Source organism: Drosophila innubila, chromosome X (genome assembly GCF_004354385.1).
Source record: "Drosophila innubila isolate TH190305 chromosome X, UK_Dinn_1.0, whole genome shotgun sequence".
NCBI lineage: Eukaryota > Metazoa > Arthropoda > Insecta > Diptera > Drosophilidae > Drosophila > Drosophila innubila.
Genome location: NC_047626.1, coordinates 23,206,279 through 23,223,281, shown reverse-complemented (window position 1 = coordinate 23,223,281; position 17,003 = coordinate 23,206,279). Strand labels below are relative to the sequence as shown.

General features: G+C 39.7%; 2 protein-coding genes across 2 annotated transcripts in view; one reads left to right on the top strand and one right to left on the bottom strand.

Moving 5' to 3' along the window:
• The first annotated feature begins 97 nt into the window (after window positions 1–97).
• LOC117788629 overlaps window positions 98–17,003 on the top strand; it is a 28,956-nt gene continuing 12,050 nt past the window's right edge. The window contains 7 exon segments of the mRNA XM_034627461.1: window positions 98–142; window positions 334–437; window positions 529–979; window positions 982–1,092; window positions 1,094–2,334; window positions 14,133–14,853; window positions 14,890–15,877. Coding sequence (XP_034483352.1) covers window positions 98–142; window positions 334–437; window positions 529–979; window positions 982–1,092; window positions 1,094–2,334; window positions 14,133–14,853; window positions 14,890–15,877 — 3,661 coding nt within the window.
• Window positions 3,746–4,362, bottom strand: LOC117779460 (mitochondrial import receptor subunit TOM20 homolog B-like). The gene has a single exon (XM_034615669.1). It carries the CDS (start codon window positions 4,328–4,330, stop codon window positions 3,827–3,829), a length of 504 nt encoding a protein of 167 aa, XP_034471560.1. The 5' UTR covers window positions 4,331–4,362; the 3' UTR covers window positions 3,746–3,826.

The window sequence follows — 17,003 nt, the reverse complement described above, 5'->3', positions numbered from 1 at the left end:
CGCAGCAGCAGCAGCAACGAGTGTAGTGTGCGTGAGTGCGTGCGTGTGTGTGTGTGTACGTGTGCAGTTAGCACGCGACGTGTGTGTGTGTGGAATAATGAAGAAGAAGCAGAAGCAAAAACAGCAGCAGAGGCAAAGAGAGGCGCCAAGAGCAGCAACGCCAGCGTTAGCAACCGCAACGGCAACGGCAGCAGAGGCTGAGAGAGGCGTCGTCAGCAGCAGCAGCGGCAGCGGTAGCAGCAGCAATTCGCGACGCAGCAGCAGCAGCAGCAACAACAACAAATAGCAAAAACTGAGCAGCGTTCGGCAAAGCGCAATTAAACAAACAGCAACAGCAACAACGGCTGCAGCTGCAGTAGCAGCGGCAAGCACAACAACAACAACAACAACAATAGGCAAGCGCCGGCAGCAGCAGCACCAACAACAACAACAACAACGTCCAACGACGCCAATTAGCGGCAACGGCGGCGGCCGGAGCAGTCGCAGCCGAAGCCGCAGCAGCAGCGCCAGCAGCAGCACTTGCAGCAGCAGCAACGCCAGCAGCAGCAACAATAATAACAATAACAACAACAGCAGCAACAACAACAAAGATCACAACAGCAGCAAACTGAACACAGCAAACATGTCGAAAACAACAACAGCAACTGCAACATCAACGGCAGCAGCAGCAGCTGCGGCAGCGCAGGCAGCGGCAGCGGCAGCAAATAATGCAGCCGATTTCAGTGCATTTGATTTTAATGATAGCTCGGATAATTCCGATACGCCTTTAGTGCCACGCGCCTTTCTCAGTCGCGCCGCCGCAGCAGCAGCGGCAGCGGCAGCAGCAGCATTGGGCGCCAGCAGCGGCAGCAACAGCAGCAGCAGCAGTCACCAACAGAACAGCAGCAACAACAACAATACTAATAATATTACAAATAATGATATTAATAATATTAGTAGCAACAACAACAACAACAACAATAATAACAATGCCAACTCGCTGAGCAACAACAGTTTGCACAGCAGCAGCAGGCACAACAACAACAGCAACAGCAGCAGCCGCAGCAGCAGCAGCTCCCAAAGCAGCGACGACAGCAACGGCGGCGGCATCGGCGCAGCGGCAGCACAGGCAGCTGCGGCAGCGGCAGCGACAGCGGTTGTGGCAGCGGCCGTCAATGCGCTGCACAATGGCAAACAACAGCAACAACAACAGCAACAGCAGCAGCAGCAACAGCAGCAGCAACATCACTACAACAATAATAACAACAACAACGGCAGCAGCAGCAACAACAACAACAAGCAGCGCGATCGTGAGCTGGAGGAGGAAGAGGAAGAGGAGCAGCTGGAAGAGGACGAAGATGATTACGATGATGAGGATGATGATGATGAAGATGCCATGGATCAACACAACAACAATAATAACAGCAACAACAATAACAATAACAACAATAATAATAACAACAACAGTAACAGCAACAACAACAACATGCTTGGTCTGGCTGCGACGCCGGCTGCGCTGCCAGCAGATCTGCGCCACGCCCACGATCACAGTCACAGTCAACAGCAGGCGGGCTACGATGATGACGATGACGATGATGATGAGGACGACGACGATGATGATGATGATGACGATGCAGCGAGCAGTCATTTGGACAGTCGCCCGGCGTTGACGTCGACGCATCTGGGCAGCGCTGCTGCCGCCGAGAGCAGCGGCCTGCATATGAGCGCCGTTGCAGCGGCAGCGGCAGCAGCAGCAGCGGCCGCGGCAGCAGCCAAATTGAATGCAGCTAATGTGGCAGCTGCCGCACAACTTGAGCATCACAGTCAAAATGCAACAACGGTGCTGGATATGGTAAGCAGCGCAGCCGCTGCCGCTGCCGGCGCGGGCAGCATGGGCATTGGCAGCATTGCAGCGTCAAGCTTAATCGGTGGCAACAGCAACACCAGTTTCTCTACCAACAACAACAGCAATCATGCCTTGAACAACGAGCTGCAGCAGCAACAACAACAGCAGACGTCACGACACAGCAGCAACTCACATCAGCAACAACATCAGCAGCAGCAACAGCAACAACATCAACAGCAACATCATCACCAGCCACAGCAGCAACAACATCAACAACAGCAACACCAGCAACATCAGCAGTCGAGCGCCGGCAGCGGCAGCGGCAGTGGCAGCGCTGCCAGCGAACGACGCAAATATCGACATCAGAACTACAGTAAAAACATATACATCGGCACCAAAAACGCCGAGAAATGGGAACACATGAGAACGCGACTTCAGTTCAAGAACGATGTTGAGTTCGTTGCGTATCTTCTCAATTTGGCCGACAACGATACGGATCGACTGAATAAGTGAGTATCATGAATAGTATTCCTACTCCAAATCAAGCCAATTCGATAATGAGATCGGTTTTTATCAAGCTGAAACTGCTTTAAACAGGGTAACTCAATAAAGCAGAGAAACTAACTCAGATAGATCTTGTAAAATTACAAATACGCATTGAATTATATTTAGAATTTGTAAGATCCTCTTTAAGCTACAAGAAACTTCCAAATATGTATTAGGTTTTGGTACTCTATAATGGTCGATCTTAAGAAGAAGCTAATATACAATGAATTCAATTCGAAATTATATTCTCTCCAAGCTGCGTGCAAAAGAGTAATGAACTCTTATTGAATTCGACTAGAAGAATGTACCGCAAGACGGTCGCTCCAAAGTTGAAACTAACCGAGATAGTTCTAGTGGGATTACAAATATGTTAGGAATTCAAATAATACTGAACGAGAACCTATTGGGTTCGCCTGGGAGAAGGTACCGCAAGACGGTCGCTCCAAATATTAATTTTTCCAATACAGTTCAAGAGGGATTAAAAATATTACTGAGCTAGATCCTTCCTATTGGGTTTAAGTACGAGGACGCACCACTAGGCACAGTCGTTCCCATATAATAGTTCTTAAAAGACTTCTCAGAAAACAAATAAATTTCATGGAAAGCATTGAAACGGGTATCGTTTTAAATAGGGTAATATTAGTATTTACTATTTTTGGATTAACTATTTTTAGTACTACATATGGTAGTACTATCACAGGGATGCCAAAATAACGTAATTCAAGGAGAGATTGATTGACAAGTGTTGTAAATCGAAATGGGATAGCACTATATAAATTTCCCAAGAAATTTAATAGATACTGTATTCAGAAAGATACCAACAATAAAGTAACCCTTGGTGATAACCAAGTTTTGCTAACCATCTAAAACTAACTAAACTGAAAATAACTAGAAGAGCACTATGAATATAGCAGCAATAGTACCAATTTCCTAAGGTTTTTTATGGCATTTTAGAAATCCTAACTAATATAATGCTCATATTAAGAATATAGTAAATTATCATTCTAAGCACAACAACCAATTTTAAAAAGGATTAAAATGCCATAAAGTTTTTATTTCAATACTCACACTGTGCTAAGTAGTTCCTATAGTTTTCAGCGTAGTATTAATTCATGCAATTTGTTAGTAAACTCGACTTGTTTCTTTAAATATAATAATACTAGGAATAGTAATGAAAAGATTTTCAAAAAGTTAGCACTGAATAGAATTTTTTTCAAAAAAGAAAGTTCGACTTCCCTATAACATATAATGTAATAATAATGCTATATGCATGAAAGCAAAAAATCAACCTCAAAAAGTTAAATTAATCGTTACTTCTAAAGAAGTAAAAACTATCCGGATATGCAGAAAAGGTAGTACCTTTGGTAGTGCTAATTTGAGGTCAATTTAATAGAATCTGACGTACTTTATTAACATATAAATATTGTAAATTTGTAGAAGATCTCAAAAAGTTATTCAACTGTCGTTGTCGAGCAATTGTGAGTCGGTTCCCTCAGTTGACGATTCGGTATAATTCTCGTAAACATCACTCATTGTACTCGATGATCCACTCCAAGCATCAGAGGTATTTATCAGCAATTGTACCCTGGCCATAATCAGGTCATAGAATTCTTTGGGCATCACCTTATGCAACTTGTATAGAAAGATACTTGGATTGGCACAGATCATGATCGCGTTGGCAAAATTATGGACAGCTCGATTCCAATCGTTCCGCCTAAAATATGTTTCGCCCAGATATACGCGCTGCAAAAAGTATTCAACCACCTCGACATTTACCGGGGACATGCTTTCATCTATTTGCGGTAACTTTAATCGTCGATCAAATTCTCGTCGCTCATAGATTCGACGTTTGTAGTGGGGATCCTTTCTGCGCTTTTGATCAAAATATATGCAGTAACCCACAATAGCCATTGTTGCCAGACCGGTCCAAATTACCGTTCGGCAGTTAAATTTGAGCATTTTTATCGAAAAGTATTATAACGAGACGCTTGACTTGAAATTTCGTGTCACGAGAGTCTTGCCTGTTTGGAAAAAAAAACAAATATGTACATACATTTTTAAAAAGTTGTTATCAAAGCTTACTTGTGCTTATAGCTTTCTCATAAACTATTTCCACGACCACTCACATTTGCTCACATTGAAAAGTGTCAGATTTTTGGCTTCCACGACCAAATGTAAAACTGTTAAAACATTTGCCATTCACCCGAAATAAATCAGCTGTTCGGTTTCTGTGCAAAATAAGAACATTTTCATATTTATTTTGAAATTTTAATTGGCGCAAATTTTATGATTTTTTTATTATTGAACAAAACAGCTGTTTAAAGTGATGATTGCTTTTTTTCCACGAGCTTATCGATAAGCATCGCGTTTTCGATAAAATAAATACTGAAATTCGCCGGGGCGAATGGCAAAAAATCTTAACATTCATTATGAATGAGCCAAAATTATCATTCGGATTTTGTACTGAAATGAAGTCAACATTCGGGCCGAATGATGAAAATGCCGTCGAATTTGCCAAATGTGCCGTAGTGGCCTATATACGCATACATATATGTACTATATATAAGTAGCCTATAATACTTTCAAAAAGTATCCATCTCGATTCCATACTCTCTTTACATTGGAAAGTTTTTAATATGGTTAATTATAGAGCTTAATTTTCTATCAATTACTTTTTGCACAGCTTAAACTTCTTGTCAACCATTTTATGCCAACAATGGCTTTTTCCTAAAGCTTTAAGCTCTTCTCTATAATTTTAATATAGCAATCGCTTTATAAAGATCTATCTACGGAAGCTTAAAGCTCTAATCTCTTGAGCTTTTCTCTGGTTTTAAAGCTTAAAGTTGCCTGATCGTCAAACAAAAGCGAAAGTAAATGAGCTGCATAAGCTAATAAAGTATTTTCTGTGATGCCCTTTTCTCCCTTTTTCTCTTGCTTTCTCCGTGTATTTCACTTTGCCTTGCTGTTCTGTTTAAAAGAGCGTATGCTCAGGACAAAGCATAAAGCATAAAGCACAAAAGCAAAACAGAGTCAAAGAATTAAGTTGGTTTCAAAAAGAAGAACTGCAACAAAAGCCGTAAAGGCAAAAGGTCCAAAAGATATGGCAACGCTTCGTTGACCAAGATTGTTGATAGTTGCCGCACACTCGCATAGCACAAGGAGAGTGAAATAGAGACAGGGAGAATGGGAGAAAGGGAGAAAGAGAAGAAGAGAGGAAGGAAAGGAAGTTAAACAAGAGGCAGCTTTTTGGGCAACATGGCAACGTTTGAATCCTGTGTGCAAAAGGGTGACCGAGTGCAAGGAGTAAAGAGAAACGAGAGCGCAAAGGACAGGCAGAGGAGAAAAGAGAAGATGGAAGAGATGGAGCGGTGAGAGCGGGGAAGAGGGGGGTAGGAGGTAGGGGGGGGCAGGCCACCGGCTCTGGAGACAGGCTGTGGCGCCGCGTCACAAAAGCGAGGCAAATGTAAAAGCGATTCATGCCCGAGTGCATCTGAGGCAGCGACATTGCCACCCCATCCCTTACCGCACTTACCCCCTGCTGGCCACTATCCCCCCCCTTCACATATAAATGTGTGTATTTATATATGTATGTGTGTATGTGTGTGTGTATATCGACTGCATTGCCTGGCTACAAAGGCACAAATGCGGCACTCGTGCGGTTGCATGCAACGGCGCTTTCATGTTGCTTGCCTTGCAGCCGCCAGCCACCTGCCACCCCCCTACCCCCTATTGTACCTACTTTGCCTGCCTTCTTGGCCACGTTTTCCCCGCTTCGAAACGTCGCCATTGCCAGACTCGACGCTGGAAACTCGTTGTCGTTGTCGTTGTCGCTGTCGCTGCAGCCGCCATGTCAGCGGAAGCGGAAAAAGCAACACACATGCAACACACACAAGCACAAACACACACATTGAAGCATGCTTAAGCAACATTGTGCTGCATGTGGTTCCTCTTGCTGTCATACCCTGCGCCCATAACAAATGGGTGTTGTATGAAACACAGAAAAAGGCATTTCTGACTCTACAATTTCAATTAATTATATCTTAAGGAACCACAAAATAATGCAGTTGCTTAAATACGTTACAATTTTTTTTGTATTTTAAAGTCCAAAAATCGTAAAAATACCACAAGAAAACATCATCATTTTGTTAATTCAATAATAATAGCTGTTAAGCTGATTTAATGAATGAATAACAGATTTATTCATATGCTTTCTAAAAGTCCTGAAAATCGTTGTTGAGGGACCTTCAAATATTAATAAAAATTGCAAAATCATTTCTGAAAAAGATAAAAAAAATAAAAACTTAAAATAAAAATATATGAATTTAATTTTTTTCAAAATTAACAGTAAACATCTTGTAGAAATAACGCAAATAAATCAAAATATATTCCTCATTCAATGCTCAAATAGTTTCAAAGCTAAATATTAAAATTAAAAAGCGGTATGAATATTTAATAAATAGATTTATTATTATTATTTATTATTAAAAAATTAAACTGACTCTAGCTGTGACAAAAATGCTATCAAACCTCTTTAAGAATGTATCAAACAAAATATACTAGATTATTAAAATGTAAAACAAATTCCCAATGTAGAACAATATTTCCAAATTTTGGAAATACACACAGAAAAAACATCCGAAACTCGGTATAAATTTAATTTGGTGCATTAAGTAGGTTTTTTATACACAGCGTACGAAATATTTTGATTGTCAAGATTCTCATTATACTTATGAACTTGACATAAATATTTTTAGTTATCTTGCGTATTTTAATGAAAAGCTACAAAATTTAGTTTTCAACTTATATTTAATAATAATATTATTGCTATATTAAAGTTTTAGCTGGCGTCTCGTAGTCGAGCACACTCAATAGTTCACTCTTACTTCTTGTTGTTGCAACATGCATTTGCATGCCATGCTGCCAATTCTCTTTCTATCTCAGTGAGTGTGTGTGTGTGTGAATGTGTATGTGTGTGTGTGTGTGTGTGTGTGTGTGAATGTCTGCATTTCAAAATCAAAACCCACCCAGAAAATGCACCCAGATGTGAATGCGCCGCGTGTTTTTGTGAGGTTGCCGCTGCCTTTTACCTTGCCACGCCTTGTTGTTGTTGTTGTGGTTGTTGTTGTTGTTGTTGTTGTTGCAACGCTGCACTGAGCGCGCCATTTGGCGCTTTGTGCGTTGCTTTCAATCCCCAATTCCCCACACATGCTACCATCTCGTTTTCCCTTTTCTTCTCTCCTTCGCTTTCCTTAAGCCACCCACAAACTTAATTTTCAGCCTGCGTCCGCTTTTGGGGCTGCAATGTGAAAATGCCAATGGTTAAGCTGATTCCATTGCCTTACCTCCTGTCTTTCACTGCGATAAACTATCTCTACAGTCGTGCCAGACTATAACGAGCCTCTACTGCCTTACATTTTCCATATTTTTAGAGGCATGCATTTTTATATTATAACTTAAATGTTCTTTCTTTCATTTTCCCACCAAAATCTTTATAAAAAAAGCTACACTTTTTAGATAATTTACGTAAATTATATGAAAGCTCTTTCTCCCACTTTTTAATCCAACGCTTTCTTCGGCTTTATTCTCTCGCAAGACATTATAGTTTTTCTTAACTTTTAAGATTTAGAAGCTCTTAAAAGCTCGAATTTATTTTTTAATTGATTTTATTAATCTCGCAGTCAATAAGTGCTCTACAAATGTTTTAGCTTTGCTTGTTTTAATAATCAGCGTTAAAGTGTTGTCTTACTTTAAAGCTCTTTTGACTCACAAGGGATCTATGAAAGCTTTGCAGGAGCTTTCCTAATATTACTGATAAAAAGTTGAACAATATTAATAATTGTAGGTTTTTAGCTGTTATTTTGTGATTTACGTTTACTTTATCCTTTAACTGATATGTGAAAACATTTAAAAAGCTCTCTTTCCTTTCTGCATCTAATATTATTAAATATAATCTCTATCTGAGTTGTAAAGACTTTTCATATGCATTTATTGCGGGCTATTAGTGATTTTACTTAAATTTGTCAGCTGCATAATTTTAAGCTATCTAAATTTTAGCTAAGCTTTAAGCTCTGATCTAGAAAAGCTTTCAAAAAGCTCTGTATTTCGCTATTATTAATTGCTGCTTTAGTTGATCTTTTTTTTAAATAAAATTTTCTTTGATCTTAGGTTGCAAGCTATGTTTCACTTAAAAGCTTCTTTTGGCATGTGATCTCTAAAAGCTCTCATGGTAATCTGTATATTATGTACGCCATTTCACAGTTTTTGCTGTTGGTGAAAAAGAGGAGAGAAAATTGTCGCGCTGAATTGTAATTCTTAGCACGTTTCCCTTGGGTTCCATTGCACACATTTCCCACAGCTAACATAATCAACAGCTCCAGCACACACACACACACATACATATATATATATATATAAAGATATATAGACAGGAAGATACAAGGACAGCATTTTCAACCACTGTGCACGAATGTCGCCTTTGCATTTTCTTTTGCCTTTTTCATACAAAAATTTCGTGTTGATTTCTGCGCATTTTCGCCAAAAAGGCACAAAAATCCCGAATGACAGTGTGTGTTTGTTAGTGTGCTGGAGGTATAAGTATGAGTGTACTTAATGCGCCAACGAGTAACGCACACGAAAACTGAATCAGATGCCGAATCAGCCCCCATTTGAAACACAAGCAACCCCCTTTTTGCCCAACGCCCTCAAGCAAGCACATTAATGGCGAAACCAGAGACACAGAAAGAGCGACAGAGCGGCAGAGAGAAAGAGAAAAATAAAGAAGAGAGAGTGGGGATAAATAGAGAAAGCGCCGAGCACAGCAGAAACTGAAACAGAAGGACAAAACAGCCTGAAACAGAACTGAAAACTCAGTTCAGTGTTGAAATCCATGTGGGCGGCATTGAGTGGTGGGTAAAGGGGGAGAGGAAGTGGAAGTGGAAGTGGTAGTGGGAGTAAATGGAGGTGTGGCAATGTGAGGCACAAAGTGGAGCAGGATAAGTGGCGATGGTGAAGAGGAGGACGGTGGTTTGTTTCTGTCGCTGTTTTCGATATTATTGTTAAGGTCCTAAGGTGGAGGATTTAATGAAGGATAACACACACACACACACACACACACACACTTACAGCAGACACAACACACACACACACACAGACACAACACACAGCGACTTTTACATGCTGGGAAAACGCACAATGTTCGCGTTTGCTGTGGACCATGTGCAATTTTCCTGGCAACAACAGCAACCTCCACATCAAAAACAACAACAACAACAACAACATCGTCAACAACAACAACATTTGCCATACAGTCTACACTTAACGTTGGCGGCATTGCACTGATGAATTTCCTGTGCACGAAACTTTTTGCCTGAGAATAGGTTAATGGATATGAGCTGAAACAAGGGGTCAATGGGAGCGCCATCTACAGGGGGCAACAGGAGAGCGCAGAGAGGAAAGAGAAGGTACAGATATGTATATATATGGCCACATATGCAGCTGCAATTGCCGTCCGAACATGGATAAAAAACGATAAAGCTTAAGGGTAAAAACGGTAAAAGAAGAAACGTAAAAATAGGAGAAAAAATTTAAAAAAAAAAAGCAAACAAAAAAAATAAGTAGAGTGGTTTAGGTAGAACAACCAGTTGCTGAATAGCTATGCAGCTAACTAGAGACGACTGGCTTGTGAATGTTTGGCTAATTGAAAATATAACAGCTTTTTCCATAGAAAATGGATAAAGGAATTAGGAAATGAATGACAAGACAAATAAGATCTGGGAAAAGACCTTTGACATTTGCTATTTTTATATACTTTACAAAATGCTAGATAATTGGATAATTGCAAGCAAAAAATTAAATTAAATCAGTTCGAGATGCATTATAAGCCAGGACCAAAGCAGCTTGGATTATAACAAATTATTTTTTAATAACGGGTATAAAATTGTTTTACATTTTATGTTTCTAGATCACAATTTTGAGTTGAGAATGCAACCAGTAGTTAATTTAGTAAATTTTGTTTGGGACAATCATAAACCGTTGTTTTTAAAGAAGCTTTACTAAATTGAACTTACGATATTCGGCATTTGCTCTTAATTTTTAAATTGACCCCAATTATCTTGTTGCCTTAGGTTTCTTAGAATAGAATTCTTTAATTGGTTAAAGTAGGTTCGATTTGGTAAAATTTTCACTATAAGAGACTTACCATATTTGTTTTCGATTCCAAATTGTGAAGAACAATTCTAGTTATGATATTGATATTCGTGCAGTTCCTAGACAAAAACTAGATGAACGGAGCTACAGTCGAGCATTCTCGACTGTCGGAGACCCTGTACTTACTATGGAAAAAGCTAAGACTGCTAAAAATTCAAAAATATTCTGCTCATTTGACGCCTGTTCAGAGCGCTGTATTACATTTCTGACAACTTGTTTCAATGGCAGCTATATGATATAGTAAACCGATTTGAACTGGTAAGGATGTATGATATGTCAAACAACAAAAAAGTTTTTTATACTAAGACTTGATTTTTGCCCGATCGGTCTTTTGACAGCTATATGAAGTGGTGGTCCAATGTGAACCAACTTCGGTAAGGATGTATAAGACTATCTTAAATGCATATTCTATAAGTTTGGTTAATATATCTCAAAAAACAAAAAAGTTTTTCATACTATAACTTGATTTTAGACCGATTGTTCCTATTGGCGCTATATGATATAGTAATTCGATCGAAAAAAGAAACAAGCTAGATCTGCCTGCAATATAGAGGAACCTGCATACCAAGTTTGGTGTCACTAGCTTTTAAATTGTTCTTATAATTTGGATTTGAAATATTCTATGTCGATTTTTAGGCGGTAAAGGGGGCGTGGCCAAATTCTGATACAAACTTGATCTGCTTGCAATATAGAGGAACCTGCATACCAAGTTTGGAGTGTCTAGCTCTTATAGTCTCTGAGATCTAGGTGTTCATACTGACGTCAGGACAGACGGACATTGCTATATCGACTTGGCTATTGATGCTGATCAAGAATATATATAATTTGTAGGGTCTGCCACGCCTCCTTCTCCCTGTTTCATAAATTCCGACGAACACAATATACCCTTTTGCTTATTTTTTAAGTAACGGGTATAAAAAAAAAAATTTTACGATATTTTGCAGTAGTCTGAATTCCTGTACATCGAACCTGCTAATACTTTTAATAGAGCGAACTTATAAAATTTAATTAGTGACTTATATTGGGCAGGGCAACCCTATCTATGCTATTGCTATTAATAAAATGCGCAATAGGAAGACTTACGATATTCGATTAAAGTTCAAGTTTGTCGCAAATAGAAATTGCAATGAAAATTAAATAAAAGTCCTGCACACAGCTGGCAGCGGTCCAGCAAAGCAGTCAGGCAACACAGCTACGCACTACCGCACTACCGCACCACCGCACCACATCGCACCACATCGCACCACAGTTGGTCGTCCCCAAAGCAGCGGCAAAAGCGTAAGCGAAATTAATTAAACGCAAGACAGTAAGAAGCCAGAGGGGAAATCGAAAAGAGAATGCCAGGGCTACTGCTAGGGCTGGTGATGTGGGTGGTGCTGTGTGGTTGGGTGGTGCCAGGCTGACCACTGAACATTATAAGCATGAAAATAACGCACTTTGTCGACCCACTTTTGATGATGCCCACTTTTATTACACAGAGAGAAAAGAAGTCGTACTAAAGTGTAGTTTAAGTGACCTCGAACTAAGTGTGTGCGATACTTTAAATCCATACTCACTGAAAACGAACATAACCAAATATTAAAAATCTTAGAATATGAGAAACATGAAAATCTTTTGATCTACTCGAAATAAGTACAAAAAATCTTTAAAAAAATTCTTCACAAAATCAAAATTGCTTAACATAGAATTCTCAATCGATTTTTGCTCGTCTTCAGTTCGATAGGCAATGAAATCTTTCAGCTCAACTTATTATAAAAAATCGAATTTAAAAATTTTTAAGCAGAATTAAAAAAGAGGACAAATATTGATAAACATTAAAATCGGTTAAGATTTGACAAAGTTATGACAGTTTGAAGTTTTCGAAAAAGTGTCAAGAGGAAAAAAATGGAAAAAAGGACAGAGATGAATTTATTAATTAAAAGATTTTAAGCTTTGAAGGAACGCAACCCAAGATATAGTTTTTTTTATTACTATACCCGTTACTTCAAAAATAAGTAAAAGGGTATATTGTGTGCGTTGGAATGTATGGAACAGGGAGAAGGAGGCATCTTCGATCCCATAAAGTATATGTATTCTTGATCAGCATCAACAGCCGAGTCGATATAGTAATGTCCGCCTGTGTAAGCGCCTAGATCTCAGGGACTATAAGAGATAGATATACCAAATTTGAGACACAGATTTCTATAGACCCCACGCAGGTTAAGTTTGTTTTAAATTTTTGACCCTCCTCCTTCCGCCCCCGCAAATCGCGATAAGCTACCACACCCACAGTTTTTAAGATAACACAGTTTTTATGGTAATTAACGTTATCTATTAATATTATTTTTACTATCACTCAATCGCAGTATGATCGAACAAGTAGAACGGCAGTAATAGCTAACCAAAGTTATTAATAAAGTTATTATTTTAATACAATCACATAAAAGTATGCAGTAGTTTTTATTATGTAGTAATTTCTTTAAAGTACTTTTATATATATTGAAATAAGTTACGGGTATCCTATGGTCAGGATCTTGACTATAGCCTTTCCCACTTGTTCTTTTTTCTTAGTTTCAAAATCCAGTTAAAATAAAATCAAAGCTATTTTAACAGGAAAAAAGGTATAATTTTAATTTTTGTAAAAAAAAAAAGAGTTTGGATTGGATTTTGCCTAATTGTTTAATAGGTGTTGTTTGTAATACTGCCTTGTTTTCTAGTCAATTCACGATATTAATTTCTAGTCCCATATGGAAGCTCTGGTCCTTCTATTTTCTCTGTCAAATTTCAACACTAGGAATTTTCTACATATTATTCTAGTAAATGTTGATAAGGGCAATTGTTTTCAAAGAGGCTTAATTAAATTGGACTTACGATATGCGACTATTATTACTATTATTCTGTGATTTTCTGCAATTGAGTTTTCTTGGAGACGACTTAAGACAATGAATAGTTGTTGTTTGAAGTGGGAATTACTTGATATTTATACCCGTTACTTCAAAATAAGTAAAAGGGTATATTGTGTTCGTTGGAATGTATGTAACAGGGAGAAGGAGGCATCTCCGACCACATAAAGTATATATATTCTTGATCAGCATTAACAGCCGAGTCGATATAGCCATGTCCGTCTGTCCGTCTGTGTAAGCGCCTAGATCTCAGGGACTATACGAGATAGATATATCAAATTTGACACACAGATTTCAATATACGCCACGCAGATCAAGTTTGTTTCAAATTAAAGCCACGCCCACCTCCGCTCCCGCAAAAAACGAACCACCACACCTACCGTTCTTAAGATTATACATTTTTTTAGGGTCATTAACGTTGTCTAATAATATTATCTACTATCCAACTGAACCGCATGAAGAACGAACAAGTAGAACGGTAGTTATGGCGATTTAATGTTTTCAAAGTTATACAAGTAATTTCAGAAAAGTACTTTTATATATTTATATTGAAATAATTAACGGGTATCCTATGGTTGGGATCTCGACTACCGCATTTCCCACTTGTTTTTTTTTTTCACTCAGTGTACTCACTCTCTTACGCACTCTCTTTCTGTCTCCCTCACTCTCTTTAGTCTGCCACCACCGTCGCCCGCCCACACGCCCACCAAGGGATTCGATGGCAATTTCAAGCTGGAGCCAAATCTAAGCGTCAAGGATTTTGCGCCGCCATCGGAGAATCTCAATCTCAATTTAAATCTGAGTCTCAATGGGAATGGCAATGGCAATGGGAATGGAAACGGGAATGGGAATGGGAATGGTAGCTTGGAGTCGCTTGGGGGCGGTGTTGCAATGGCCACGCCCACGCCGCCGCAGCGCAAGCGGTACAAGAAGCGGGTGCAGTTCACCACCGATGCGCTTAACGGCTATGCTGGTGGCAAGGTCAAAGGTGGCGCCACAGCGGCCACAGCTGGCTACAACAACAACAATAACAGCAGCAGCAACAGCAACAGCTTTGGCAGCACCACAAAATCCAAGAAGCAGGAGGCCAAAGCGGCCGCTGCTGCCTTGAAAGCCGGCGCCGCAGCAGCGGCTGTGGCAGCGGCAGCAGCAGCGGCGGCGGCATCATCGTCGGCACTGCCCGAGGTGCTCGACTGTCGCATCGCGGAGAAAATCAAAAGCGAATTGGAGGCAAGCAGCAAGGAGACGTTGCCCAATGCATTGTGCCTCAAAAAGGCAGCAGCCGCGGCGGCGGCAGCAGCGGCGGCAGCAGCAGCAGCAGCGGCAGCGGCGCAACACAGCGATGAGGATGAGGAGGATGACGAGGAGCAGCTGCAACAGCATTCGCATTCACATGCACACACACATACAAACGCACTGGCACATGCACAGCAACTTGCCACATTGCCACAACTGGCGAGTGGCGTTGATCTTGTGGATGCGTCCAATGCCAGCAACGGGCAATTGGCCAATTTCCATGTGCGCACCAAGAATCCCAGCAAGAAATCGAACAAAGCAGCGGCTGCCATGATGCCACCGAGTAGCTACGATGAGCCGGAGGATGATTCAGTTGCCGGTGTGGCGGATGATGACGATGACGATGATGAGGAGCTGGATGAGGAGGCGTTGGCCCGCGAAATGAAAATGGAGCAGAACTTTGTCGAGGAGGAGGATGAGCATGATATTGCGTTTAGATCACAGCAATCGTGTCGCGAATGCTCCATCTCCCATGACCATAAGCTGTGTCCACTCCGCAACGCCTGTGGCAATGTCACCGATGCCGTCGATCTGGCCGAATGGATTGAGCGACGTAATCTCGAGGCGTTGGCCAAATTGAAGGCGGACGCACAGCGTCAGGCGAAACATGGACGACCCCGACACGATGACATGGATGAGGATGACATGGAAGACATGGACATGGATGAGACATCACAGCTATCCGAACTGGAGACAAAGCCATTGATTACCTTTGCCGAGGCATCCGTGCCGGCCGAATTCGAACTGCACAATGTCGAGCCGAATGTCACCGGAGTTTTTGCCCGCACCGAGGTGAGAGCCTTCACCAAGCTGGGACCCCTCATCGGTCAGCCGGTGCAGACGGGGGAGGTGCGCGAGGGCAGCGACATGAAGTGGATATTCGAGATGTGCGAGGCGGGAGCGGATAAATCGTATCTGCTATGCTGCGATAATCCCAATGCCTCCAACTGGCTGCGATTCATTCGACCTGCTCCAAGCTACGAGGATCGCAATGTGAATCTCGTGTCCATCGATCGACAAGCGTATTTTGTCAGCTGTCGAGATCTACGCAATGGCATGGAGCTGCTCTACTGGAGCGACGACTGCAACACCATGTGGCGGAAGAAACACACCGAGAAGACCAGTAAGTTCCCACATCACTTACTTATAGTAACTGACTCAACTCAATGAGTATTTCAATCACTCATCATTGACTCACTGCTTTATTTACTATACTATACAATTAAATTACATGTGCTTAAAGTCGCTTTGAAAGTCTTTAACTATTTATGAAAGCTTTTAAGCTCATTGAAAGCTGTTGAAAACCCTTTTTTCACTTTTTATCTTAGCTTTACAACAGACGCAAAATATAATTCAATGTTTTTTTTGTAAATAAAGCTTTTAAAAGCTCATTTTATGCTAAAAGCATACTTTATCATTCGAAAATACCTTTTTGCTTATTTTTAGTTAATAAGCTACTTTCTGCTCTTCTCTTTGCTACAAAGATTAATCTAATACTCACACAAAGTTAGCAAAAATCTTACTAATCGTATTCAAAAAGCTGTTCAAGTAAGCAACTTTTACAAAAGCTTGACTGACTTGACTTTCTCACAGAGTTTAAAAAAATATAAAGCAGGGACAGTAAATGATGATTATTTTGTTTTTTTCAATTGAAAAAATTAATCATTTCATTTTACTTTGAAAAAAACGTGAAATATATCAAAAAATGTTCTTTATGGGTAATCTATACAATTTCACCATGATCTTAAGATTTATGATTTGTATTATTTATATCATGAAATAATCATAATTTTTGAGCAAAAAAATTATTCCATAAAACTCAAGGTGCTATTTTGACTTGTTTAAAAGGAATATATGGACAAAATTTATATACATTCCTAGTCAGTTTAAAATTATATTTCCAATAGTATAATTATTTCATTTTAATTTTTTTTAAGTCATAGTTACACCTTTAGTTTTATTGTTTTGAATTCAAGAAATAATCATTATTCTATAAGTTTTTTTTTTCCAAGAAATAATCATTATTCTATGAGTTTTATTCATGCCTCAAAAATAATGATTATTCCTGAGTTTTATTTTTTGCTCAAAAGTAATCATAAGTAAAATAATAAAACTCATTGAGTAATTTTTATTTCTTGAGTTTTATAATAAAACTTATAATGATTACAGTCCCAGATAAAAGCAAAACTATGCAGGACTATTTTCAGTCATTTAACATTTCTATTTCAATTTTAAACACTTTTTTACCT

What these genes read in the sequence shown, in the direction of transcription:
- LOC117779460 (XM_034615669.1), bottom strand. Translation starts at nt 4,330, where the DNA reads ATGCTCAAATTTAACTGCCGAACGGTAATTTGGACCGGTCTGGCAACA.